The sequence below is a fragment of the Lutra lutra genome, chromosome 4, assembly GCF_902655055.1.
Source record: "Lutra lutra chromosome 4, mLutLut1.2, whole genome shotgun sequence".
Taxonomy (NCBI): domain Eukaryota; kingdom Metazoa; phylum Chordata; class Mammalia; order Carnivora; family Mustelidae; genus Lutra; species Lutra lutra.
The window spans coordinates 176,219,128-176,246,292 of NC_062281.1; the positions used below are offsets into that span (position 1 = coordinate 176,219,128).

Below are 27,165 nucleotides of genomic sequence, written 5' to 3' on the forward strand. Positions count from 1 at the left end.
ATCTGTGAGGCAAGCAAAACAGGTTTTCTTGTCCTCTCTCTTGAGGCACAGAAAAGGAGGGCAGGAGAGAGGGAGTGACTTCCCAAAGTTACGCATTCAGTGACACTGGTGGAGCTAGAAGCCAGGCCTTCTCTGCCCCACAAGCCCCTGCCTGGCCCCTGGTCCCAAAGAGCTCTCTCATCCCTGCCGCACCAGCCAGGGTCACCACAAGTGACACCCAAGGCAGGAGTGGGGGGCATGGGCCCTGGTGGCCTGAGGTCTTGCCCCAGTATCCAGCTCAGACGTTACTGCTGCCTGGGGAAACTGAGGCAGAAGGTGACAAAGACTGACAAGTGGCTTTACCCCCCCCAATCCAGCTCCAGCTCTGGCTTCTCCTGGACGTGTGCCTCAGCCAGAGATCCCAGCGGGCCCCGGAACCCCACAGACCCTAAGACCTCACGCTCACCGCTTGCGTCTCCTGCCTCCCCTCTGCAGTCCAGGATCACATCCTGCTGGCTCAGGTCCTAAACCTCACATCCACCCAGTACTCCCCATCTCATGGCTCCGTCCAGGCTGCCTCTCAGTGTCGCTCTCCTGAAGAGTTGCCCCTGCCTCTCCCCTCCCATTCATCCTCCACACCAAACCATCCTCCCAAAATATAAGCCTGACCACATCGTTCCCCTATTTTGGGGAACCCAGGGGAAGCCCCTGATGGCTCCCCACGGGCTCTGGGATGAGTACCCCTAGCTCTCCTGAGCCTGTCTCTCTAGCTGCATCCCGAACGCCGGTCATGACTTTGTACCTTGGCAAAACAGTTCCTTCCACTAGGAATGCCCTTTCTCCTGGGCTTTGCCTAAGGAGACAGTCCCAGTTCACACTTCAGTGCCTTGATCAAAGGTGGAGGTGGTAGTTCTGTGTCCTCCCCACCCAGCTAGACTCTGAACTGGGGCAGGATGGGGAGGCGGAGACCCCACAGATTCATTTCGGTGCCCCATGCCCAGCACAGGGCCTGGCAGGGGTCGGGGGGTGGGTATGAGGGGAAGCGGATGGCTAGGAAAGGGAGGTACCTTCTTACTTCCAAGAGGCCTCCTCTGTCCCTTCACCTTAATGATGTCTTTCAGAACCTGTCAGACTAGCTTGCTACCTGCCTGTTCCCAGCAGGCCCCTCCCAGACCCGGTCTCCATTGTCCCAAGAGGGCTGTCTTTGTAATCCTAAAAGGACACTCAAAACTATGATAATAACAATAATTACTATCATTGGGTACCCATCACGTACCTCATTGAATTATTTAATCCTCATAAGAACTCCAAGAGATACACAGGTTCTTTTATTATGCCCATTTTATAGATAAGGAAGCTAAGACTCCAAGAGATTAAATGTTTTGCCCAGCGTCACAGAACTAGTAAGCAATAGATTAAGAATTCAAAGCCAGGTCTGACTCTCAACCAATATGCGATGGGGCCTTCTCCTGCTTCCTGTTGTTCCTTCTCTTTGAGACTCTTTGAGCACCAGCTGGGGGGGGGGGGGGGTAAACGGGGTGTGTGTGTGTGTGTGTGTGTGTGTGCGCACAGGAAACAGTCCTGTAGCCCTCACCTGCCCTTTGCTGAGCCTTGGAGATAGAGCAGACTCAGGCACCATCTCTGCCCCCTTGGGGGAGGTAAGAGAGTTTTACACTAAGAATTAGAGCCCTGGGGTAAGCAGACTTGGGTCTGAGCTCCGGGTCTACCCCTAAATAACTGTGTGACTTTGGGTAACTCACCTGATTTACACAATACCAGTTCCCATGCCCGGAAAGCAAGGACCATAATGCCTGGACTGCCAGGAGGACTAGATGAGATAATGCAGCTAAAAGAGTATATAAGGGCACTTGGGTGGCACAGTGGGTTAAACCTCTGCCTTCAGCTCAGGTCCTGATCTCAGGATCCTGGGATCGAGTCCCACATAGCATCGGGCTCTCTGCTCAGCAGGAGCCTGCTTCCCTCCACCTCTCTGCCTCTCTCTCTGCCTACTTGTGATCTCTCTCACTCTCTGTCAAATAAATAAATAAAATCTTTAAAAAAAAAAAATCACACATCTTCCAAACTTGAAAAAAAAACCTAATAAAAGAGCATATAACAACCCAGCCAGCACACAAGACACATCCGATGACAATAACACATATGGTGAATAGGGACTCCCAGGATCCCGAGGCCAAGAATCTCCAGGTCCCTCCCTTGAAGCCTTCTCAGCCAGACCCAAAAGTAATAGTGATAATAATGCCTGATCCGCCCATTTGCTTGTTAAATAAATCTTCCAGGGAAGTGTCCTTCAGTGACCGTGTGTTGGACGTGAGGCAACCGAGGCCCAGAGAAGGTAGGTTACTGAATCAAGTCTGCCAGCAAAAGACTGGGACTTCCACCTCCACTGAGCTGTGGCCGCACTGGGCAGAGCCCAGTCCTTAGCCCAGGGCCCTAGCCAGGCTGCTGGAGAGTCTGGGGCTCCTGACTCCCAGATTCTAGTCCCAATTGGGTGGGAAGTTAAAATAGGAGAAAAGAGCCAAAAAGAGGGACACTGAACTTGGCCCCCTCCCAGAATGAGCTCAGAACTGGGAGGAAACCAACAATTACCAAGCGGGGCCCTGCACCGGGCACTTCGCACTGGCTCCCTCCCACGGCCTGTGGGAGAGATGTTATGGTAGGCATGTTGCAGACAAGGTCTCCAAGACAAAGAAGTCAATGGCTTGTCCGAGGTCACACAGTGAGGAAAGTGGCAGTACTGGGAGGCAGAGTCCCTCCTCAACCCTCCCACCTTCAGCCCCAGACCTCCCCAGCTGCCCCTCTCTCCTGGGGAAACCTAGAGGCCCCAAAGCTCCCTCCCCATCTCTAAGCAGAGGCCCTGGATGGGTGTGGTACTCGGCCCCACCCTCTGTTCGGAGGACCCAGAGCTCACTTAACAGAGCCCTCCCCCTGAGGAACTCCCAGTCTAGTGAGCAAAGAGAGAACGCCTGTTCTCTGAGCCCCTCTGATGGTGGTCACTTTGTGTCACTGATCCCTTTAACCCAACACAAAGCACGGTGATGGGGCATAGGGACAGGAATAAATAAATACCTTCGCTCATTCAGAAATGTTCAGAGTTGCTACTACACGCCCCTGTATCCTAGGTGCTGGAGATACAGCAGAGAACAGACACACAAAATCCCTGGCCTCCTGGGGCTTACGTGAAGAAAAGAACAAACATCCTGTGTCAGGCACATGCTGAGATTCCCATGTTATAGAGGCGAAACCGACCTGCGAAGAGCCCCCCAGCTACAAGGCACAGAATACGGATTCCTGACCAGTCTGGCCCCAGAGACCTTTGCATTGGTCCCCTGTCTCAAAAATCACCACCCAGTGTGCTAAGGATGTGGGGAGAAGTCAGCTGGTTGTGGTAGGATCCAAACGTCACAGAATGCCCTCCTTCACTTCTTACCCCCCCCACACACCCACCGCTAGGCTCCCTGGACCCCTCCCAGTGACCTCAGTGATGCAGGACAGGCATTCAAATCAAGGTCACGGCCATGAGGCAGTCATTCAGGCAAACCAGTACTCACCCAGCAGCAGCCAGTGGGGTCATCCAGCCCGTCGGGGAGAAGCGGGGGAGCCATCACCGCAGGGACACATGGATGGAAGCAAAGGACAGCAGTGAGACATGAGCACAACCAACAGGACACTATCTAGGGCCCCTCTTCATCCCGGGCAGGGGGGAAACATCCTGCCCAGCCCCTGCCTCCCGGGCTTGGCTAGGGCAGACACCCCCTTAGCAGGCAATCTGATCACGTGATAGCATACCCAGAGCTCCTCCCAGACCCAGCCCCTGGGAGGCTGGGGGAACCCTGCAGACAAATATTCACTGAGTGCCTACTGTGTGCTACATGTTGGGTCTTCTGTCTGTTCACATCTATCTTCTTCAGATGGTGTCCCCTGCCCGCACAGAGAACAGGGAGGGGGCAGGCATGTGACTCCTGCATGAGTTACAACTGTGATGAGTGCTTCAATGAGGAAGCTTACGAACCCAGGTTCAAACCCTGGCTCTCACTCACTAGCTTTGTGACCTGGGGCCTGTCTTCCTAACTTCTCTGTGCCTCAAATTAGTCATCTGTAAAATGGGGATATTTTAGTGCCCACCTCCAGGGTTGTCAGGAGGATTAAATGAAATAATATGTAGAAAACATTTTGCACAATGCTTGGCACAGGGTAAACTGTGCCAATAAACTGGTCATAACTGGCAGCTGCGGTCACTACAAGGAGCTGTAGGCCTGGGTTCTGGAGGGACCTGGTGTGGGTCAGGCCACCACCTACCTGACAAGGTAGGGATTAAAAGAGACAATAGAGGTGAAGCTCTGGGCCCAGTGCCCGGCCCGTGTAACCTGTCGGTAAATGGTGGTGGTACTCTTCGGGCTGTTCTCCAGCTCATCCCTGGGGTACAGCCTCTCAGCCGAGGGGCTGTCAGAAGTGCCCTCTCCCCACAAACACGCATCCAGAATTGCAACTTTGGACTGAAAAATAACCAGCATTCCCACCTGATACTACAACTGTCTCACCTCCTTTGACCTTCACAATGACCCAGGAAGTAGACAAAGGCAAAATTCTTACTACTCCCATTTTACAGATGAGGACAGTGAGGTGAAAGGACTCCTCTCTGTGTGCACTTGGCTGTGTCCCTTCAGATCTCCAAGTCTAGTTAAGTGGAGCAGCCAGGATTCCAACAGACATCTGCCTGAATTTTGTTCTCCGGGCCTTCCCTTGTTTTTTTTTTTCCCCCCAGTGCCTGTACTACTAGCAGGACAGCCCCAGACAAGACTCTGAACCTCTCCAGCACCAGTCCTTTCATCTGAAATACTTATCTAATGGTCATCCCAGGATCCAAGCTGTTTCTGACCCAAATTCTTCTTCCACGGGTTCAGCTGCTGCTACCCTGACCCTCCCTCTAACCTTTTACCTCATTACCAACTTCAGCCACAAATCCATTGGCCAAGCGATGTCTGCACTCAACTACTAAAACCCGCGTTTTATAGATGGAAAAACTGAGGTCCAAAAGTGAGCCATACATCCAAGGTCCCCTTTCAGTACCCAGATCATTTCCTTGGGCAGTCAGGTGGGGCTGACTGAGGAAACCCCAAGGAAGGCCCTGATCTGCTCTTCCTCCCCCACATACACCAGGCCTTTGGGTGCCTGCACAGTCTGTCCCCCAGCTCCCCAGAATAAATATCCCAGAGCTCCGAGCTCACCCAGTAAGGGCCAGGCAGGTTCCAGAGGTAAAGTGGGGGGTATCGTGGGAGCCGTAGGACCTACCAGGTGGATACTTCCCCTTTCAGCTGAGTCTTCTGGGCTTTGGGGTCAGACAGAGCTTGGTTCAAATCCCAGCCCAGCTACTTCCCAGCTGTGTCACTCTGGTCAAGTAGATTCACTTCCCTAAATTCCTGAGAAACAGGAATAATACCTAGTCCCTCATGGGATTATAAGGATATTAGTTAATGCTGCATATTAAAGGCTTAGCATAGAGCACAGTGCATAGTAAATGTGGCTCTAATTATGATTAGAGAACACGGGCCAAGAACAGGACACGAGGGCCCATCACATTCCACCTTGCCCTTGCCCCATTCTTCCCCCTTCCCTTCATGGCAGGTAAACCAGGTCCTGGAGGCTCTAATAATGGGTGCTGAAAGACCCTTCGAGGCTCTAGGCTCATCTGACCTTCTCATTTCACAGAAAGAGAAACTGAGGCCCAGGAAGAAAAGTGATGGGCCCACAGACTATAAGGGAGTAGAACACTGCCCCCTTTACTAAATAAACATCAGAATCCCAGGCCCCAGGAAAAACCTGCCTGCCCCACCCCCACCAGGGGACTATCATAAAGATCCATTCTACAAGCCTCCAACCAATATCAGGCCTCCATGACCTTTACGGGGAGCCCTTTGTGGGTACCCCTGTTGAGCTCTGCGGCTAGCAGACCTATACATGGTGCTCAGGAAGGGCTTAGCGACAAACCCATGCAGTTCCTCTTCGGCTCCACAGAGCAGCTCTGCTCAGGCTCTCCTCAACCCCACCCCAGGTGGCTCCTTCCATCTCCCTTCCTCACTGCTTCCCTGGCCTCTGTCTCACCCTGCGGTCTGCGTCCCATCAGCTGGGCACAACCGCAGCCAGCAGAGCTGGGGGCCTCCAGAGGCCTGTACAGTGTCAGCATCTTCCCAGCCAGGATGGGATAGTCCTGCCCACCACAGCCAGCCAGGCTCCTGGCCAGGGTCCACTCTGCAGAGTGGCTGCTGGCCCTGCCCTTCCAGGGGCCCCACCCCCACCGGTCTAGCGGGTGTGTCGGCCTGGGCTTCCTGGGAGCTTCCACAGGCACCTGCAACCTATAGGAGGGAGGCCAGCTTGGTCTAGTCTGTGCAGGGATGGGCTGATTGGGAGACAGACGGGTGTGCCTCCGCTTCTCCTCACTGACTATGGTCACCCCCATGCAGGTGTTCCAGCTGCCCCTCACATTACTGGGTCCTGGCAGGCTCTGCCTGGCTCCTAATACACAGAGGAAACCTTAGGGCATTCTCACCCCATTCCCTTCTTAAAACACTCCCACTGGCCTGCTTCCAGGCCAGCTATCATTCTGGTCACTGCACACTTATTACCTCATCTGATTCTGCTAATGCCTGTGAGGTCTGGATTATGGACTGAGGAAGAGCTGCAGACTCAGAGAGGGGGAGTGACGCATGCAAGGTCACACAGCAAAGTGCCAGGGCCAAGATTTAAACCCAGTTCTGCTGCAGGCAAAGCCTGCAGGGCACCCAAAGTTCCCTTTCCTTCCCCCTCTCTGTTCCCTAAAGCTTCTGGATCCCCTTCCTCCCAAACCTTCCACCTTTCTCTGCCAAGTCTCTCCTTCCACAGTCCCAGTCAGAATTAATCTTTCCCACCTCGTGGCTGCTGTAAACTGCTTGTTCACCCACTCCCAACAGCAGCAGGGCACAGGAGTTATCTCTGAGGTGTCTGTCTCACTGGTACTCAGAGGGGCCTTGAAGGTAGGGGGCGACCCCAGTACATGCTCCTCAGACCTGAGGAGGTCACCTCTATCTCCACCCTCCCTCTACCCCCACACAAATGTCCTCTGACCTCCTCCTGTTGATCCCCTCCCCATCCCCAGCCTCCTGCCCAGCCCTATAACTGGGGTGAAGGTAGGGAGCCTGCTGAAACCTCAGGGGCTGGGTGCCAATGCTCTGGCCCCTCCCACTTCCCTTCAGTCGCTGAGTATCTGACCCAGACCTGACACCAGGCGGCTCTCACAGGGACTCCCAGCTGCCCTAAGCACCAGGCCTGGTCAGGCTCCCCAAGCCTCCTCCTTCTGGAGAAAAGGGTTCCAGAAGCAGAGAAGGGGTTGCCTTCAGCCCTAGTTCGTGAACTTGAGGGGTCACATTGAGCCACTCCTACCCCGGGGAAGCTGTGGGCCTCGAAATAACACCCCCTCCTCACCAACCCTCAGGAATAGTCCTACCCTCCCCCCTTCTAGGGCAAGCTTGGGCTGGGGTCTGTTTGAACAAGTCCCCACCTCCAATTTGCTAAAGGGGAGAACTCAGGTTCTACCAAAAAGAGGTGAGGTCCTCTGGAAAGTGTAGGTTAGGACGGGAAAACTCCCGAGGAAAGACTGAGGATGAGAGAGACAGGATCGCAGAGAGAGGAGAGAGGAGGGACACCGGGAATCGGGGAATGAGAGCAAGCAGGAATCTGAGACCGATATACTGGGGAGACCAGAGACCGAGGAAAGTCCCCCGAGACCAAGCCTAGAAGGGAGCGTGCCGGGCTGGGGCGGCGACAGGAGGGCCATACTGGCTGGCACAGCTGGCACCCCAGCTCACGGGTCCCTCAGTTCCGAAACTCAAAGTCAGTTACGTAAGGGCCGGGAGCGGGGTTCCAGGCCCGGGGGGCCCCCCTCCCGCTGCGCGCCGCCCGCCCTCCCGCTCCGGCCAGCGCTGCGGCGGGCCGGGCAGGAGCCTACGGCCGGACAGGGCGGGGCTGGTGGGGGGGCACCTGGGGCCGCAGCACTCTGCAGAGACCAGCCCGCGGAGACCGAACCCAGGACCCCCGCCCCAGACAGGCCGGGACCGCCAGGGACCGCCAGCCGCAAGCGTCCAGCCGCGGACCCGAGTTCCCGAGCCCCTCTCCTCTCGCCCGCGCCCCTCCCCGCACCCTGAACTTCCAGACGTCCAGGCCCCTGTGGACCCCAGTTCGGACCTTGGAAACCGGGACCCTTAAAGCCCCCCTCCCCTGACCCTTAGACCCTGGTCTCGCCCCTACCGGGACCGCACAGGCCCTTGGGAGAAGGTCCATCTGTCCCTCACCCCGTTCCTCCCGGGGACCCGGGATCGCCCCCAGACAGTCCAGGCTCACCTGGGCCAGGCGGGGCGGGGACCTGGCCGGGCCGGGCCGGGCCGCGTTCTCGCTCTGCGCCGCTCTCGCCCTTTAAGAGGTTCCTGCCACTTTGCCCCGCCGGGGGCCTCCACCTGCACTGACAGGGCAACTCTGGAGTGAGGCCCCGCCCCCGTCCCGGGAGGCCTCCTGATTGGCACAGGCAACTGCCAATCGGCGAGGCGGGGAAGAGGATGGTGCGGAGAAGTGCGAGCGTCGCAACCGGGAAAGGGCTGGGGCTGCAGGTGCGGTCTCCGAGCTCGGAGCGGCCCGGTGTTGACCCAAGGGTCAGGGGAGGATTGGGTAGGGAGCTCGTGGATTGGGTGGTGTGGTGTCTGACGTCACATGGTAAAAGTATGATGCAACTTGCCACGTGGTGCTGCTCCGTACCTAAGGGCTGGAAGGGTGGTAGGAAAGGAGTTGGTTCTAGTGACCCATGGTGAGACTCATCTGCATCACCTGCCCCTCCCCATTTAGTCCTGTGTGACCCTGAGCAAGTCACTTCAACGAATCTGAGTTTCCTCAACTATAAATCTTACAACACTTTCCTGAGAATTAGTGATACATGTTAAGTCCCAGGAGCAGGTTTGGTACACAATAGGTGCCCTTCAGTAAATATGGTTCTTGTTCCTCCCATCCCCATCTTGCCACTCTTGTCAGAGACTTTCTCCCTTCTATGGTCCATCCCACCAGCACTGGAAGGGGCTTACATCGTCATTGGTCCAAACCCCTCCCCTTGCTACCTAATTTTGGGGCAAATGGGGGGGGGGGGGGACTGAGGCCCAGTAAAGGCAAGTGACTTCTGGGAGTTCAGTGGTCTTCCCTATTAGATGGGTCCTGGAGTCAAACTGCCTGGGTCTCAATCCCCAGCGTTGTCCTTGATTTGAACAAGCTACTAACCCTCTCCAAGCCAGGTCCTCTGCTGTAAAATGGAGTCAATAAAAGTACTTTACTCGTGGCACCTGGGTGGCTCAGTTGTTTCAGCGTTTGACTCTCGGTTGCTCTCAGGGTCGTGGGTTTGAAGCCGGCGTGAAGCCCCTGCGTGGGGCTCCCGGCTCTAGGTGAGTCTGCTTGAAATTCTCTCCCTTGTCCCTTGTCTCTCTCTCAAATAAATAAACAGATCTTAAAAAAAAAAAAAAGTCTTCTCAAGGATTGTTGTGAGAATTAAATGAAACGATCCATGTAAAGTTTTAAGAACAGTGTCAGTCTCAAAACCTCCAAAAAGTGTTAGGACTTATGATTATTGATGTTAATATTATATCAAGGTCATAAATTAATGTATTGCCCCCACCAAATTCACTGCAACTTCCAAGTCAGGTCTTGTTTTAGACTTCAGGACCCGGGTACCTTCCCTCAAGAAGCTCACAGTCTAGCAGAGGGTCTGTCTGAGCCCCTAGATCTAGGGGATGCTTCCTGATACGGGGTACGGGGGGGGGGGGCGGTGCTTCACAGCACCAGAGAAGCTTTAGTTCCTTTAACCAGAAATCTAGACACTTGAGACCCCTCGGTCCCTAACCCTGTAGACTACATGGGGAAAGCGGTCACACACATACAGTCTCCCAAGCCTACTGATACACCTTTCACCTGCTTCCAGTTTCACCTGCCCACCAGGTAATAATGGCCAGGGGCTAAGTGCTCAGGCTTTGGAAGCAGTTGAGTCTGGGCTCTGCGTTTTACAACACTTTGTGCCTTTGGGTAAATCACTTTCCCTCGGGGGTAAAATGGGAGTAATAATGGCCCAAACTTCATATAGAGCTGTTGCGAAAATTAAATGAGAGAATGAAAATACATATGCAAATACCCAGTAATGCATCCACTGTTTTTTTTTTTTAAGATTTTATTTTTTTATTTGTCAGAGAGAGCGAGCACAGGCAGACAGAATGGCAGGCAGAGGCAGAGGGAGAAGCAGGTTCCCTGACGAGCAAGGAGCCCGATGCGGGACTTGATCCCAGGACGCTGGGATCATGACCTGAGCCGAAGGCAGCTGCTTAACCAACTGAGCCACCCAGGCGCCCCTCCAGTGTTATTTTTTAATTGCTCCCACATGTATTCAGGCAACCCAGGAGAGAGCAGGCTGTGAATGCCTAGACTCAGTGACTGCAAAGGGGTTTCCTCTCTCCCTCCCGGCGCGCTGACGCTCCGCCCCTGTCAAGGGGGCGGGGCGAGGAGAATCCCCGCGGAGTCACTGGAGGCTCCGGCGAAGCCCGGCCGTAGGCCCCGCCCCTCCCCGATCGGGGAGGGCTCGCAGCTCCAGCTTCCAGGGACGAGCTGCGGTGCGGGTGACTCAGCAGCACCCGCGCCTGCCCCGGCCTGATAAGACAGAGAGAGAGAGAGAGAGAGAGTGTGTGTGTGTGTGTGTCGGTGTCGGTGAATGTGTGTGTTTGGGTGGCCGGGGACTCCGCGTTTCTGAGTTTGTGCATGCGGAGTACCTGTGGGTTGTGTTTGTGATCTTGATTTTGTGTGTGAGTCTTCTCTGTGTGTTTGCATGTGTGTGGGGGGGGTGTCGGGGCGTGCATCTGTGTCATGGTGTGCCCCTGTTGGTAAGTTTGCATAAAGGGCGTGACTGTGTGACCCTCTCTCTTTGTGTCTTACACATATGTTCCCCCCTTCTCTGCCCACGCCCCCTCCCCAATCCCCTGGGGACCTAGAGAGCTCTGTCCTGCTCCAAGGGCCTCTCTGCCTAGGCAGTCTCTGTGTTTCTTGTTGAGGTGACTTCTGCACTTATGTGGGTGAACCTGGCCTTGTCGGTCACTGGCCTGGGGGTGGGGGGTGGGGAGAAGAGAGTTGGGTGCTGTCACTGCCTGGACTTCAGCACCACCAACCCGCACCCCCCCCACCGTCCCAGTACCTCTGCCTCTGAAGCTGTCACCTCCCTTCCCAGAGTGTAGGGAGTAGTTTGTTACCCGAGCAGCTACCTGTGGGGGAGACCTCGGGAAGGGATGACTCGCATTTGGTGATTGCTGTTATTTTATCCTCTCATTTGACCTCGCTGAATCCTTAATGGCCAAGAGAATTCTAGAGAGGGTCTGAGGCCTGAGAGAATGGAATTGACAACCCAAGGTCATGCAGCTGAAGAGCAATGGAAGCCGTGAAGGTGACAGACAGAGGGCAGATCTCCTCCCTAAGCTGAGCACCCAGTTTGCCTGGAGCCTGTGGGATGCTGATAAGCTTCTGGGGCAGGGGAAGGAACCTGTTTATGTGCCCCTCCTCCTCTGAGTTTCCTGGGCCTCCGGCCAACTCCTTATCCTGCCAGCGCCTGAACAGGGCCACCAGCTTGGATTGGGTGATTGGGTCTTGAGTTGGGTGATAAAAAGAGGCAGGGAGATGGGCTGGGGGCTAGGGTGAGGGGCCAGGGCCAATGTGGGAGCATCTGTTACTTCAAAACTTTACTGAGCACCTTCTTAGAAACATGCCAATACACTGCTCTGTCTAAAAGGGGAAGAGAGTCACAAGACCAGGCCTCATGGAATGGTGGAAACACAAGCTCAGGCTTGAACCAGGGGGTGTGGCTGGGATCTGCTGCCGGTTTCAGTCATGACTCCACCATGTAAGGCAGGGCGTGGGACCTGGCCAGTCCCATTTCTCTCCTAGCCTGTCTCCGTGTCAGTCAAATGAGGTAATGGCGCAACCCTGCCTGCTTTCCTGACTCTAAGACACGGAAAGGGAAAGCCATTTGTAAACAGAGTTGTTCTCCAGACATAATGGACGGTCCTGGTGTGATCTGTGGCCACCTATGAGAAAGGCCTTAAAGAAACAGTATACCCCAAGCCCAGAGAGGAAAAAGGGTCCCAACTGGGGGATTAGAGAAGGCTGCCTGGAGGAGGTGGCCTACCAGCTAGACTTTTAAGGGTGAGTTTACTAGGTGGAAATGGAAGAGGGTGTTCCAGATGGAGGAACAGCCTGCATCAGGGCCTGGATGGTGAAGTTGTGCCCTGGGAACAAAAGCTGGTTTGGTATATTTGGCCCAGAGTGAATGCCACGTTTAGATGGGGGCAGATGCGGGGGATGGTGGCAGACTTGGGGATAGCCAGGAGGTCTTTAAGGTAAAGACAGCCAGGTCCTGGCTGGGTGTGGCAATCCTTTGATTGGGGGGAAGCTGAGAGGAGAAGGAGAATTGGCAGTCCTTGGCTCAAGGACCCCCACTCCTACCCCAGGACAATCCATCTGAAGCCTGGGCCAGAGGCAGAGCCCCAGGGTGACATCAAGGTGGACACGAGGCTGCAGAGTTCCCCTTCCAAGAGAAGGATGGAGGAAAAGCTGGCAGATGCCCTGGTCAGGGGAGGGACCAGGCATGGATGCAGAGGGTGCCCACTAATGAACACATAAGGGCTCTGGAAGGCCCTGCTGCCTATGAGTTCCTCTGGGTTTGCTCAAGTGTGGGGAGGGGGCCACTCCCGCCGGGAGAGAAGGCTCCATTTCCAGAAGCCCCCATTGAACCAGCTGTGGTTGCTAATGATTCGCTTATTATGTATCTGCTAGGAGCTTTACTAACCTGTACGCACGAGATATCCCTATTATATGGTTGAGTCAAACAAAGCTTGGAGAGGCAAAGTGTTCGCTCACGAGTACACAGCCAATAAGTGACGAGGCCAGAACTGCCTGTTTCCTGAGACGGCAGGAAAGAGCTAAAGGAGGTGTTTGGGACCCACTGAGATTCTGGCTCTGTGAGGCCCGGAGCTGTGGGGGGGGGGGGGGGGGGGGGGGGGGGGCTCCGGGGAGAAGGAAGCATGGTGTCTGCTGCCACCTCGTGGTCCTAGAGCCACTGGGGCAGAGGCACAGAGCCCAGCTCTCTGGGCTTCCTGAGGGGGGCAGCTGCTCTGGGCATCACGGGGTCAGCAGGGAGTTAGTGAAAGTGGGGGCTGCGTGCTCAGGTGGGACCGTCCTGGATTCTGAGACCCTAGGCAAGTCTATCCTCCTTGCTTCTCAATTCTCAGTGCCTTCAGGACTCAGGGAGGTCATTTTTACTCCTATGGAGACCTTCCACATCCTTTATCTATCTTTGAAACTGAGAAAACGGAGGATCCTGGTAGATTCAGGCTTGTGGGGCCTAAAGCTTATCTGGGGGCCTCTTTAACAAAAAGAGTGAAAGGGCACCTGGCTGGCTCGGTCAGTAGAGCATACAACTCTTGATCTCAGGGTTGTGAGTTCAAGGTCCATGTAGGGCATGGAGCTTACTTAGGGGGGAAAAAAAAAAAGAAGAATGAAGGGTTAAGAATAGAAAATGCCTGTAGCCATTCAAAACTGTAGGATATGAGTGGGAAGGAAAGGAAGTCAGAGTGGGAAGATCTCAGCCAATGCAAGTTAATATATTTTACATTTGCAAATTTTACAGAAATATATGACCCTGTGAACCCAAAGTCAGGATCCTTCTAGGGCCTATGGTAGTGTGAAGTCTTGACTGATGTCTAAGCCTCCCAGTGAGTCTGGTATGAGGTCCCCTATGGGAGATTTGGGGATTCAGAAGCCGGTGCAGGATCTGGGTTCATGACCCGCTCCCACCCCTACACTGCCCCAGGCAGCCTTCCCTGCCCGCCCTTACCTTCCTGGGCAGTGCCAGCACTGTGTGGTCAGTACCAAGCTGTTGGCTGAGTCCCTGCTGTGCCATCAGTCTGATGTCACCCACATGTGGTCACCAGGTGGACACATCCTGAGCCCCTCCTCTTGTAGCCAGGCCTGCGGGATAGAGGTGGGAAGACAGCAAGAGGACTCAGACCCAGTCCCAGCTCTCCTCTAGTACATCATCTGGGGATCAAGTAAGATCTGGACCGAGTCTTAAAACTTTTAGGCCTGGGGTTCCTGGGTGGCTCAGTGGGTTAAGCCTCTGCCTTCAGCTCAGGTCATGATCTCGGGGTCCTGGGATCGAGCCCCACATCGGGCTCTCTGCTTTGTGGGGAGCCTGCTTCCCCCTAGCTCTCTCTGCCTGCCTCTCTGCCTACTTGTGATCTCTCTCTCTGTCTGTCAAATAAATAAAATCTTTACAAAAAACAAAAAAAAAAAAAAAAAACAACCTTTTAGGCCTAACAATAACTTAGAGATCAACTAGTCCAAGTGATTGTTGGACTCACTTAACCACAGAAGCCCAAAGAGGGAAACAGAGGGAAGCAGGGCTCTTCTGAGTAAAGCAGTGGGCATGAGGGGATGTGTGGGGTGCCCTCTGCTTGGCCTCCCCCCCGGCCTTCCCCTGTTTGGCCTCCACCAGCCCTTCTAAGGAACCATGAGTTGGAGAAACTGTTGATGTTCAAGCTCTTTGCTTTAACCGAGGCCCAAGAGTAAGAGATTTGACTGAGGTCACAAAACAAGTTCATGGCCGATTCAGATGTAGGTCTGCCTGACTGTAGGTTCAAGGCTGTCTTTGCTCCATCTCCATACTGGACAGTTAGGGTGGGAATCATCCCTTCCCACCCCGACTCACATCTCCTGCTGTCACTCTGGATCCCCATCCACTCAGCACAGCTGGCAAAGAGAAGTTCAGAGGGGTCCCAGGGCCCCGGGGTAGGAGAGCAAGGAAGGGGCCCTTTTGGAGCTGCAACATTGGAATGAGGGCAGAGACTAGACTTTCCTCTGCTTGTGCACTGCTCGTCCTCAGTCTGAGCCCAGAGCCTGCCACACTGTGAATAAATACTAGCTGAAGGAATGAATTTGAAGCCATAGTTCAGGGTAGGGGAACCTTCCTGAGCAGAGAAACCATCCCTCCAGGTAGACTTCATCCACCTCTGGGCACTTCTCCTGGTCCTCTAGGGATGAGATCTGAGCTGGACCTCTCCAGCTTAATAAAGATTTTCAGCTTTGCTGTATCTTCCTTTTCTTTCTCTTCAGAGCAACAGAGGACGCTATTGTGTGACTTTGGGCAAGTCATTTGCCCTGAGCCTCCATCTCCTGATATGTTAAAAATACCTTACATTAGGGGCACCTGGGTGGCTCAGTGGGTTAAGCCTCTGCCTTCGGCTGGGGTCATGATCTCAGGATCCTGGGATCGAGCCCCGCATTGCGCTCTCTGCTCAGCAGGGAGCCTGCTTCCCCCTCTCTCTCTGCCTGCCTCTCTGTCAAATAAATAAATAAAATGTTAAAAAAACAAAAAACCCACCTTACATTAAACAACCTCCCCTGGTGGGGTTGGGGGAGACCAAAACCTTCGTGTCTTGAATTATTCACTTGTAATAGTTGTTATGATTTCGCATGTGCCAGGTGCTGCATAAAGCACCTGGGATTGAGAAAAGAGGTGACAGTGGTAAAGGACAGCAGAGCCTGACACATAAAGGGCGGTCACTGATAGTTCCCAGCCCAGCCCACACTCACCCAGTCTCTTCCAACAGAATGCCTCCCTCGTTCAACGGCGTCTTTCAGGAACAAGTTCCAGTCCACAGCTTCCGGGGATATGGAGGGGGCCGGAGTGGTGGATGAACCCCTGCGCCCCCACCACCGCAGTCCAGGAAAAGTGAACTAAATAAGGGTGCTGGTGCAAGATATGGACATTAGGTGGCAGCAGCGTCTGTGAAATGAGCCTGTCCTGCCCCTTTCTGAGGTTTCTCCCAGCACGAGCTGTTTGGCTGTCTCACGGATGCGAAAATGGGTGTATAAATGAGTGTGTGCCTCGGTAGGAGGTGTGTGTATAAGGAAGTGTGTGTGCGAGGAGGATGTCTGTGCAGTCTGGTGTGTATGTGTGGCCTCCAGGTCTGTGGGTCTATTTGCATGTGACTGTGTTGTATGCATGGACCCCCCCACTCAAGGAAACATCTCTTAACTTTTTGGTCCTGGATTCCTGGAACATCTGGTGTGCTCACGGTGGCACACAGTGCATACGCCATTTCAGAGAGCTCTGGGGTCACCTGTGCCACCCATCCCCACCACCCCCCCAGGGCTTCCCCTGGATGAGGAAGAACACTCACAAATCAATAGAATGGCGAAACATGGATGATGTTTTTACCTGTTCTTTCCAAACTTACCAGGTTTCTCAGTTTTTATAATGAGTATTCTGTAATAACTGTAGACATTATTGGGGGGAAACTCCTGCGTTCCTTTTCAGGGGAACTTTACTCTCCCCTTGGGGAGTGACAGGGTTCCCATGTGTCTGAGAAGGCTGTGGGGGCCCAGCAGCCTGCTTGTGGGTGCCCACACAGCAGTTGTGAGAGGTCTAAACACGGCAAAGGATCAGAACAGAGCAATCAGAGAAGGCTTTCTGGAGGCAAAGGGAATGGAGCTGACCTGGAAGGGTGACAAAGTTGGCACATGACTGCTGTCTGTCCTGCCTGCTGCACTTCTCTTAGAACTGCCCATCCTTGGGCCGGGCCTCAGCAGTCCTCTTCCTGAAGTGCAGCCTTGTCTCCTTCTGATGGAATTTGGAGGTTGCCGGCAGACAAGATTGAACTTAGATTCCTAGAATCCCCCACTGGGGAGGAGCATGAGAGGTCATCTGGATTCTTCAAGCAACTGGGAGCTATCAAAGGTTAAAGGCAGACTTTAATGTTGTTTCCCCATCACTAATACTTTGTCCTGCTTACCATGTACAGCTGTTGCCTCACTGGGTCCTCAGAAGAGTCCTGGTAAGTTAGCTATAATAATCACAAGATTTTACAGAAGAGAAAGGGATGCCCGCAGTGGTCAAGCAGATATGCTTTTCTTCAAGGCAGACACAAAGGTGAATGAAAAATCTCCACCGTGCACACTTCCATGAACACCGAGGTGCTCTCACACATGCTGTGCAATCTCTCTCTCTCTCTCACTCACACACACACACACACACACACACACACACCCTTCAGAGCTGTTCTTCCCAGCCTCAGGGGGAGTAAGCTCTGGGCAGAGCTGCCAGACCTCCGGGAAATCTTCACCTGAGCCCCCGCTGTGAGGAAGGTGAGGCCAGGTGGTCAAGCCCCCTCCCCACCCTGGGCAGTCAGGTCCCCTGCCCCCAACCCCACCCAGTCTGCACCTGAGGGGGGCTGGGATCCCAGTCCAGGTCAGGGGAGCCACAGCAGGTCCCAGGATGGGCAGCCGCAGGGGCAGAAAGAGGCTTAGAGGGGCGCCTGGGTGGCTCAGTGGGTTAAAGCCGCTGCCTTCGGCTCAGGTCATGATCCCAGGGTCCTGGGATCGAGCCCCACATCGGGCTCTCTGCTCAGCGGGGAGCCTGCTTCCTCCTCTCTCTCTGCCTGCCTCTCTGCCTACTTGTGATCTGTCTGTCAAATAAATAAATAAAATCTTAAAAAAAAAAAAAAAGAGGCTTAGAGTCTCTGAAGGGAGGTTACTTCAGAAGGGGAGGAGCAGCTCCAGGCCCTGGAGCTCTCCTAAAGACCTGGTGACACCTGCTGGGAAGGCAGATCCTGGGTCAGGAACTTCCCTTCCAGAGAATTACTTATGAATCATGAGGACCAGCAACCACTGAGGAGGGGTGCACAGAGGGTGGTGGAGGTCTCTTGGGACATCCATCCCCACACCCAGGGCTTCCCTGAATGCTCCCAGAGAAGGTTTAGGGCTTCTGTCGCCAAAAGAAGGGTCACTGTGGGGCAGAAGCATGGAACAGAGGTGGGAGTAAGGTGGAAGGGAAAAGGAGGGGGAGTTAGTGGGAGCCCCAACAGGTACATGGGGTGGGCAGGGTTCTGGAGGACAAGGGACTGATATTGGGGGTGGGCCACAGAGAAGGAGGAGCCATTCGGAGGGTTGGGGGAGTGGGGGCTTCTAGAAGCCAGCTTTGGTTTGGGGCATGCTCTAGGAAGTGGCTACACTTGATATGAGTATGTCTCCCATCAGATGGGTTTGTTTTTTAAGATTTTATTTTTTAAGTAATCTCTATACCCAATGTGGGCCTCAAATTTATAGCCCTGAGATCAAGAATCACAGGCTCTACAGACTGAGCCAGCCAGTAACCCCCAGATAGGGTTCTTTTTTTTTTTTTTTAAGATTTTATTTATTTATTTGACAGACAGAGATTACAAGCAGGCAGAGAGACAGTCAGAGAGAGGAGGAAGCAGGCTCCCTGCTGAGCAGAGAGCCCGATGTGGGGCTCTATCCCAGGACCCTGGGATCATGACCTGAGCTGAAGGTAGAGGCTTTAACCCACTGAGCCACCCAGGCGCCCCCAGATAGGGTTCTTAAGGACAGTGTTGCCTCTCCCTCTGAGACAGTCCCAAAGGTAGAGCTAGTCTACCCACCCCGTAAGAGCAGGCAGGTCTGTATCATGCCCCACACTAGCCCCCCACCATGAGGAGACCACAGAAGATAAGCAAAAGAAACAGCCAGAGATGTGGACACCGAGAATAGTGTTTTTCTTTATTGGGAAAACAGAAGGTTGGTCCTTGGTACCAAGATGGGACCTGGGATAGGCAAAAATTCAGGTGTTTGAGTCAAGCTTTGTTTTGACATGCTTGCCTCCCTCACCCCAAAAGTAGGGCAGCTCCAATTACAAATACCAGACCCCTAGGCACCCTTTCCTCGGCCTCTGGGCAAATGCCCAGTGCGTCTTACCGGAGATGTCTGTTGCTGGGATCAAGGAACATGAGGGAAAGATCTCTGTTCTCTCCCAGGATGGCAAAGCCCTTGGAACCCATCAACTCCTACCTCTGTCCCTCCATTGAACAGCTGCCCAGAGAGGGACAGAGACCTGCCCAAAGTAACACAGCAACGAAGTGAAGGACAGAGTCAAGCCCATATTCCATCTCCTGGCTTGGGATTTATTCCAAGAGGAGATTCTGGAAGGTGAGCTCCAGAAGGTGGATGTTACCTGCATCACCACCTACTAAGGGACTCCACCGCCATGACCCAAAGGTTCTGGCCAGAAGGCCCAGGCCAGTGCCACCCAGGGATCTTTCCTCCCAAACTGTGCCCCTCTCTCGGTGCCAGGAAGGGCAGGCTTGGTGAGGACAAAAGGCGACAGCTATGTATAAAGTACTTGCAGAGAAGATGTCCTCTTGAAAATTCCTTCTCCAGGGTAACACCGTCCCATCTTCTGAAACTCAAGGAGATGGTTACAAAACAAAGTCCTTGCTCCTGACCCACCTACAGTATTGAGATGTGGGTCAGATCAGGTATAACCTAAAACGCTCAATCGCATTAAAAGCTCCACATTTCAGCCATTTACTCTGCACCAGGCACTTCATCATCCGCTCAGTTGAATGAGGACTGTGGGCCAGACGCAGTACCATTTGCTGGGAACATTTGTGACACCAAAACAGACAAGCCTCTTTGTAAATCTTCACAACTTATTGTGATTGTTGTCCTCCACAACCGAGAAAAGGGGCTCCCAGAGAGAAGTGACTGGCCCAAGGTCATACAGCACAGTCCTAGCAGGCAGATAAAAAATTATAGAACAAGCAAGACTTCCAAGGGAGGGAGGGAGTGGATGGGGAGAGGGCCCTGCTAAGGCCACAGCGATTCCTTGGGAGGTGTCTGATGCCAAGATGATGAGGCATAGAACCCAGCATCGGGAAGGCTCAGTCCCGGACTATGAGCTGGACACAGGAGTCTCCCTGATGCCCTCTGTGTCATCAGTTTCCTCGTGGGAGGCAGAAGGAGAAGAGCAGAGTAAGTGGACTTGACAGATCTAAGATGTGATCCTAGCTGGCCCAGCCATGGACATGCTCTGTGGTCTTGGACAGGCCATTCCCCTGAGCCTTCGGTTCCTCATCCATAAAGTAGGGGTAATAACTATAATAGTGCCCGCCTCAGAGTCATGCTGCAAAGATTAAGTAAATTACCATGTAAAGGGCTTAGAACAAAGGGAGGTGCTGTGTATCACATACTAGTATTATCATAGTGGGGTTCATGGCCAGAGCCAGGGATGGGACTGGAACCTGGGCAACCCCCAGCTCTAGCGCTTGACCAGGTCAGGATAAGCGATGCCTCTCCCCAGCCCCTCAGGGCCCCATTCTGAACTCCCCAACCACCTGCCGCCAGATCCTCACCCCAGTCTCCTCTGGTCTCCCAGCATCTGTAAGCTCGGAGCTGGGCTCCCTCCCTGGAGCTGTCCGCACTATGTGCTCAGTGCCCAGGAATGAAGCGAAGGAGTATATATTTATAAATACATAAATGAGAAGAGAAAGTTGTGTATAGTGTTTCGTGTGTGAGTGCCAGGACCATGACCTTGGGGGTGGGGGAGGCATTACTTCCTAGGGGCTCTGAAGCCTCTGAGCTGGTTCCCAGCCTGGATCTGTAGTAGGTCCAGTGGGAGAAGGCAGCCAGAGGCCAGCTGAGGCTCTGCCATTGAAAATAGATGGGCTGGCCTTTGGGCAGAGGTCTAGTGGGGGACTAGCCTGGACTGTGGCTCCTCCAAGTTCTCTCCAGACAGTAGTGGCTTTCTCCACCTTGAGGAACATTTCAAATTCCAAGCTAAGCAGGTCTCCTTAGCTCCCCACTATCATCACAGAATAATTCTGTATTCACTGGCCTACTAGGTGCCAGGCATTTTGGTAGGAACCTCAATTGCCATATCTCTAGCCTTCAGATGGGATTCTTGGAGGTGAAATGATCTGCCTGAGCTCCCACTGCTAGCAAGCAGCCAAGAACCCAGCAAAATCAGGACACTTATCAGAGACAAAACCTCAGAGACTGACCCATTCCCTTGTCTTAGATCTAAGAGAAAAGAAAAGCTCAGAGAGGGCAACTCCCTTGCCTAGGTCACACAGCTGGTTAGCTTCAGTGCTGAGATTTGAATCCAGATTTGGGGCTTCCCAAGCCATGTAGGAAACTGAACTTGAAGGCTCTGCTTTATTCTCATCACCCTCCTGCCCTCCCCACCACCAACCTCTCTTATATGACACTTGACATTATCCATCACTCCCTCCCCGCTGGGAACGCCCTCCTCCTCCAGTTTCTATGGCAGCACATTCTCCCCAACCTCCTCCTGCTTCTCCAGCAGCGTCTCACTCTCCGTGCTGTGACTCCTGAGCCTAGAAAGCAGGGGGATCCTCAGGCTGGGTCCCCGGGGTTTTCTCTCTGTATTGCTGTCCCTGAAAGTTCATCTGCCTTTCCCTCTGGGTCTCCAGTTCTGACCTCGTGCTGCAGCAGAGCTCCTAATGACAACTATTTGCCATGTGCTGAGAGCTGACCATGATCTGGACCCTATCTGTAAATGAACTCATTAAGTCCTCACAGCAAGCCCATGAAGGAAGTCCGTTCTACAGATGAGGAAACCGAGGCACAGTGAGGGAAACCCAAATCTGACTCCAGCTTTCACCGCTACTTCTGTCACAAGAAAAGACAGGTAATTGTAGGACATTTTGAAACTGGAGGCAAAAGCTTGCCTCCACCTCCTGAAGAGAGAGGAGTGGAAACCTGGGTGGGGGGTGTGTGGAATCAGAACCTACTTCACGGTTCTGAGAACCCTGTGATGATCTAGAATTACACTGTCAATTTGGAGCTTTAAAATGTGTCACACACAGTACGTTTTGAAATGTGAAGGTTTGGAGAGCTTCAGGAGGAACAAAAGTTCATGGAAAATTGCCCTTTTCCTTCAGATTTTTCCTGGTTTTAAGTCTTCAAAAATCCTCATTCCAGAGTTCCAGCAATTAAGGCTCTTCTGTATCAGTGATCCCTGGAATTTACCAGGAACTCGGAGCCTGAAGGCCTACTGACCTGAGCCTGCTCCACCACAGGCTCTGTGACTTAGGGGTGAGTGGCTTGACCTCTGAGCCTGTGGTCTAAAATAAGGGTAACAGTACCTCCCCTGGGCTGTCACGAGGCTCAAATGGGACGATGTGCATGAAGCGCTTAGCGCAGAGCCTGACACTCAAAATTGCTCAGTTAAGCCCCAAACTCCAGATGCACACAGCTTTTTTCGGGTTTGCCAAGCACCTCAACATTTCCATGCTCTTGCACACACTGTTCCCTCTTCTTGGTGGCCAACCCCTACACATCCTTTAAGCCCCTCTCTTTTCCACCTCTTCTAGAATTTCTACGAATGTGTCTTAGTAGAAAGCTAGAAAACACTTCCCCAAGACACCCTCCCTGGGGCTTCCTGTCATTGCACACATCACATGCAGATGATGCTCTGTTGACACCTTGTCTCCCAGCCTGGGCATGAACTTTCTGAGGGCCGGGCTGTATCTGACTTATTTCCAAGTCCCAGTCCCTGGGGTGCACAGCCTGGCATCAAGTTGATTTCGGTACAAATTCGTTTTACCTTAGTTGCATGTGGTTTGGACCCAGACTCTGTGGACCCGGGACACATTTATGTATGAGAACTAGTAAAAACCAGTCAGATTTGTTATAGCCATGGGAGACGGCAGGGTGCAGATCCAGAATAGCCTTGAGGGAGAGTTGAAGGGGACAGAGTCCTTGCGGAGAGAATCAACAGGCCTGGATCCAATGTCACCTTCTTCAGAAGTCTTCCCCAGTCCCTAAATTGTCCCCAATCTCTGACATCTCCCCAAGGCAGGGGGTCCCACATGAAGAGGAGTGTCCAGGAGGGTCCCCCACCTTGCTGATATACCCCCCATCCCATTCAGACACAGAAGTCTCCAGGGGCACTGGGCACTGCCCTGCATCTTCCAAAGTGCTACTGAAGCCATTGCCTGGAGGAAGCAAATTCCCAGGTCTGGGGGTTTCTGGGGTTCACACCCCAAAAGGGGAGCTGTGCTTTGTCTACTAAGGGTATCCCTACCCCTAATGTGCCCAACACCCATCCTGGTGCCTAAGCCCTCAACCTCCTGAACGCTAAGCTAGTTCAGCCCCTGCTGGAGTGACAGTCTCCCAGACAAGAGAAAGGCTTTTGTTCCAAGGAAATGACTGTCAAAGGGAGAAGAGGTATCTTTTTTTTTTTTTTTTGGTTTGAGACAAAGACGTCAGTTTCTCTCCATCTGTCCCAAAAAGGGAAGAAAATTAATTTGTTTCTACAAGGATGTCAGCTCACTGCTTCAATAGGGAGTTAGGGGTGTGGGACTGAGGCAGTGTCTGTGGCTAGGAGGGGGCGGGGAGAGGAGGTGAAGTATGGGGGAGGCACAGGGAACAAGGACAGACCCTGATAGGAAAGCAAAGATCTGGGAGTGCCTAATAAAATGCCAAACACATGAAGAGAAAAACTCCTATCAGTTAGGAAAGCCTTCTTCCTCCCAGTTCCTTCAGAGACAGGCTCCTGTGTGGGCAGTTCCAGCTGCCTGTAAACACTGGACACCTTGGACACGTCCAGGTGTTGGGAGAAGGAGGAGAATCTCCTGGAGGTTCTTCTTAGAGACCCAAGATGGGCAGGAAGAAAAGTCCACACTGGTCCTTCAGATGCCCCCACCCAGTCCCAGTTGCCACTTACCATGCATGGGGCTCTTGCTAGCATTGTCTTCTGTCCTCCAGTACCTGGGCAAAGAAGTCAGGCCCCTGGGGACCCCCAAAAGCATCTGCCCTCCAGCTTGAGGACCTACTGTCTAAACAGAAGTTCCCCAGCCTCGCCTCTGCCTCTGCCCACCCCCCAACCCTTGGCACAGAGGCCGCCTGGCAGCTCAGGTTTTGGAGCTGCCAGACCTCCCTCCTCCTTCTGAGCCCCATAGAAGCTGGGGCTGGGGACCCTACCCCAGCTGAGGGCCTGTCCTGCTATCCTAGCCTGAAGGTGCTGGCCCTGCTCCACTGTCCTGTCCCAAGCCCCACTGGCACAAAGTGCGGGGGACATGACGTCCATGCTGAGGCCATTCCAAGAAAATGACTGTCAAGGACAGAAAAGGCGTATTGTTTCTCTCTCCCTCTCGATTTTATTTTCTATTTATGACGACAGTCCAGTTGGACCTGGACCTCAGCAACCCCGCCTCTGGCTACAACTCGGGGCTGGGACTCTACCCCAAGGTTGAGGCCGCCATCCCCTGCACACATCCTATCTCGTGGCCCTAGCCTACCTCGTGGCCCTGTCTTGAGCTGTCGCCGCTTGGCTGACCTGTCCCTCCCTCTCGCCCCCAAAAGAGGCCCCCCACCACCAGAGAGAGACTCAGTCTTGCAGCCCTGTTCTCAAGCCTCGGTCTCCACCAAGGCCCCCTGGGTCCTGGGTCCTTGGCTTTTTCAGGTCCCAGGCTAGCAAGGCCGGCTCTGGCTAGAACCCGAGGCTGTCCCAAGGTTGAGGCTGGCCCGCCGCACAGGTTCCGTCTAGCGGTCCGGTCCCAGAGCCACAGGCCCCGCTCCCCCAGAGTCGCTAGTTCCCGGCACCCGACCCAAAACCGCCGACCGCGCCGGCCGCCCAGAGGCCCCGCCCCTCGCCCCGCCCCAGCCCGGAGGCCCGCCCCACCGCAGGGGCCCCGCCTCTCGGCCCCTGCCACGCTCCCGCTCGACCCCCTTCTCCAAAACAGGGGCGCCCTTCGGCCCCACTCCGCGTCGCGGCCCCGCCCCCTGCGGGCCCCGGGTGCCGGCCAGGTCACCCCAGAGGGGCGCTAGGCGGGCCGGGCCGGCGCGGTTTAGGCGGCGGCGCCCCCGCCGGGACCGTCGGACGGGGTGCAGGCGGTGACCCGTTCCCGGGCCGTGGTCTCGCGGGCGCGGCTGAAGCTGCCGGGCTCCGGGCGGCCGCAGGGCGTGCGGCAGAGCTGGCGGAAGCAGCGCTTGAAGTTCTCGTCGAGGAAGGCGTAGAGCACGGGATTGAGGCTGCTATTGGCGTAGCCGAGCGCGATGCACAGGTGCAGCGCGGCCACCACCAGCGGGTCGCGACGGTCGATGTCCACCAGCGTCCAGACGATGACGAAGATGTGGATGGGCGCCCAGCACACCACGAAGGCGCCCACCACCACCAGCACCATGCGCGTGATGCGCCGCAGGCTGCGGTCCTTCTCCTTGGAGCCCGACAAGAGGCGCACACTGCGCAGGCGCAGCAGCATCAGGCCGTAGCACACGGTGATGATGAGGATGGGCACGACGAAGGCGAAGAGGAACACGCAGATCTTGGTCACGGTATCCCAGTACCAGCTGGGGCTGGGGAACTGGAGCATGCACACCACGGCCCCGTCTGCGGGGGAAGCAAGGAAAGACAGCAGGTGAGGGATGCGGGGGCCGAAGCGACCCCGTCTGCTCGCCACCCTTCTTGGCTTGGTCAAGTCCCACACCTCCTCCTGGCCTTTGTTCAGGGTGATTCTTCTGCCCGGAATGTCCTCCTACACTTCCGTACTTGGTGAACTCCTACTCATCCTTAAAGACCCCAGCGGGATTGGCTGTAATCTAGGAGGTCTCCCTTCTATATTTTCTTCCGTTCTCTTTAGCAGCCTCTACATCCATGGACCGCAGTAATGATATAATTTAGCCCAAACCCACCAAATGCCAGTCATTGTGAGGCCTCAAAACACCCTACTCATTTTCAGACTAGCTCCAATGAGGACAACACTGCTCAGACAGATCTAGAGAGTATGATGAGTTAAGGGCAGAATTTGAGCCCTACCAGCTGTGTGGTGTGACCCTTGGCAAACTGTTCAGCCTCCAGGAGAACTTCCATAAAGTGGGACTAATAAGAGTATCTAAACCTCACAGGGTTGTGAGGATTCCATGGGCTCAGGCATGTGAAACATTTAGCACAGCGGGGGGGGGGGGGGGGGGGGGGGGTCAAGCTCTTGGTGCACTCACAGGAAAGGGAGGCAGATACATTTGGGAGTCCAGAAGTCAGGGCTAGGGTCAGGGAGACAAAGCCAAGCTTAATGGCAAGAAGAACTTGCTGACTGCGGAATTTGTCCAGAGGTGCACCCAGGATGGAATGAGCTCCCTGTTCCTGGAGTGTGGGTGTGGGCTGGAGGAGCACCTTAGGGATGTTTCTGGATTCAGACACAGGCCTGAAACTGACCTGGGGGACTCCCAAGGTCCCTTGGAACCTTGGGTTTTGAGGAGCCAGGCAGTGAACTTGGCACCTGAGAGTTGTAGGAAGGGTACTGGGGATCTACACAGTGGGTCCTCCGGACAGCAGGATGGCAGGACTCCCAGGGCTGACTGAGTCCAAGGACTTTCTTGAGCAGATGGCAGAACAAGGTTCAGAGAGGAACAGCATTTGTCCAAGGTCACACAGCAAGTTACATACAGAACCAAGAAGTGCTGAGTTGGGGAGCGTGTGCAGGGGATGGAGCGTGCAGTGAGGAGGCCCATCTGGTCTGGCCCCCAGCAGGGCTGCAGTTAATGGCCCATAAACTAAAGGCTGACAGTGAGGAATGGGGCCCAGCTGCTGAGTCAAGACCAACTGCACAGCAGCTGTGTGAGGGCACCTGGGGCTCTGCCTCTGCAGGGGTTAAGGGTGGTCAAAACGCCTCCACCCAGGCCTACTCCCCTTCCATCCACAGCACCGACCCTCTGCAAACCTCCACCTCAGCGGCCAACAGGAGTAAGAGGCGGCATGAGGGCAATAGGTCAAATTCGAGGGTTATAGGTCAAATTCCACCAAATGCCTGCTTGTGACCCTCAGTAAACCACCTGACCTCTCTGATTCTGGATGTTCTTACAGTCAAATAAAGGTAGGAGTCCCTTGTCCTAAGTATTTTACACATATAGTCTCCTTTAAACTTCTCAACACCCCATTATACTGTGTGGCTCAGAGAGGTCAATGGCCTGTGTCACTGGCACCCTGCTATATGACCTGTCCCGCTTCCTTATGTCAAGCTGGGACCATGTAACCAGCCATCACTAGGAAACGATGGGCCATAACATTTCAAGGCTGGCCATGCTCTCTCCTCACTCCTTCTCCGTACTCATTTGCTGGCCAAATGCCAGCAGGGGAGGATTCCAAAGCCACCATGTGGCGCCTGGTTCCCTGAAGAACTGTGGAATCGAGCTCCTCCTCCAGCTCATGTTCGATGGTAATGTGAGGAATAAACCTCTGTACCATTCAGCACCGAACTCCGGAGATGGCTTGTTACA

General features: G+C 54.2%; 2 protein-coding genes across 2 annotated transcripts in view; both read right to left on the bottom strand.

The window, feature by feature from the left end:
• Window positions 1-8,635, bottom strand: part of EPB41 (erythrocyte membrane protein band 4.1) — a 199,217-nt gene extending 190,582 nt beyond the window's left edge. The window contains exon 1 of the mRNA XM_047723953.1: window positions 8,371-8,635. The gene's annotated coding sequence lies outside the window, so the exon portion shown is untranslated. The remainder of the gene's footprint in view (window positions 1-8,370) is intronic.
• Window positions 8,636-18,629: 9,994 nt separating this feature from the next.
• OPRD1 (opioid receptor delta 1) overlaps window positions 18,630-27,165 on the bottom strand; it is a 39,469-nt gene continuing 30,933 nt past the window's right edge. Inside the window, exon 3 of the mRNA XM_047728104.1 lies at window positions 18,630-25,282. Within this exon, the coding sequence (XP_047584060.1) occupies window positions 24,741-25,282 (542 nt within the window). The 3' untranslated portion in view covers window positions 18,630-24,740. The remainder of the gene's footprint in view (window positions 25,283-27,165) is intronic.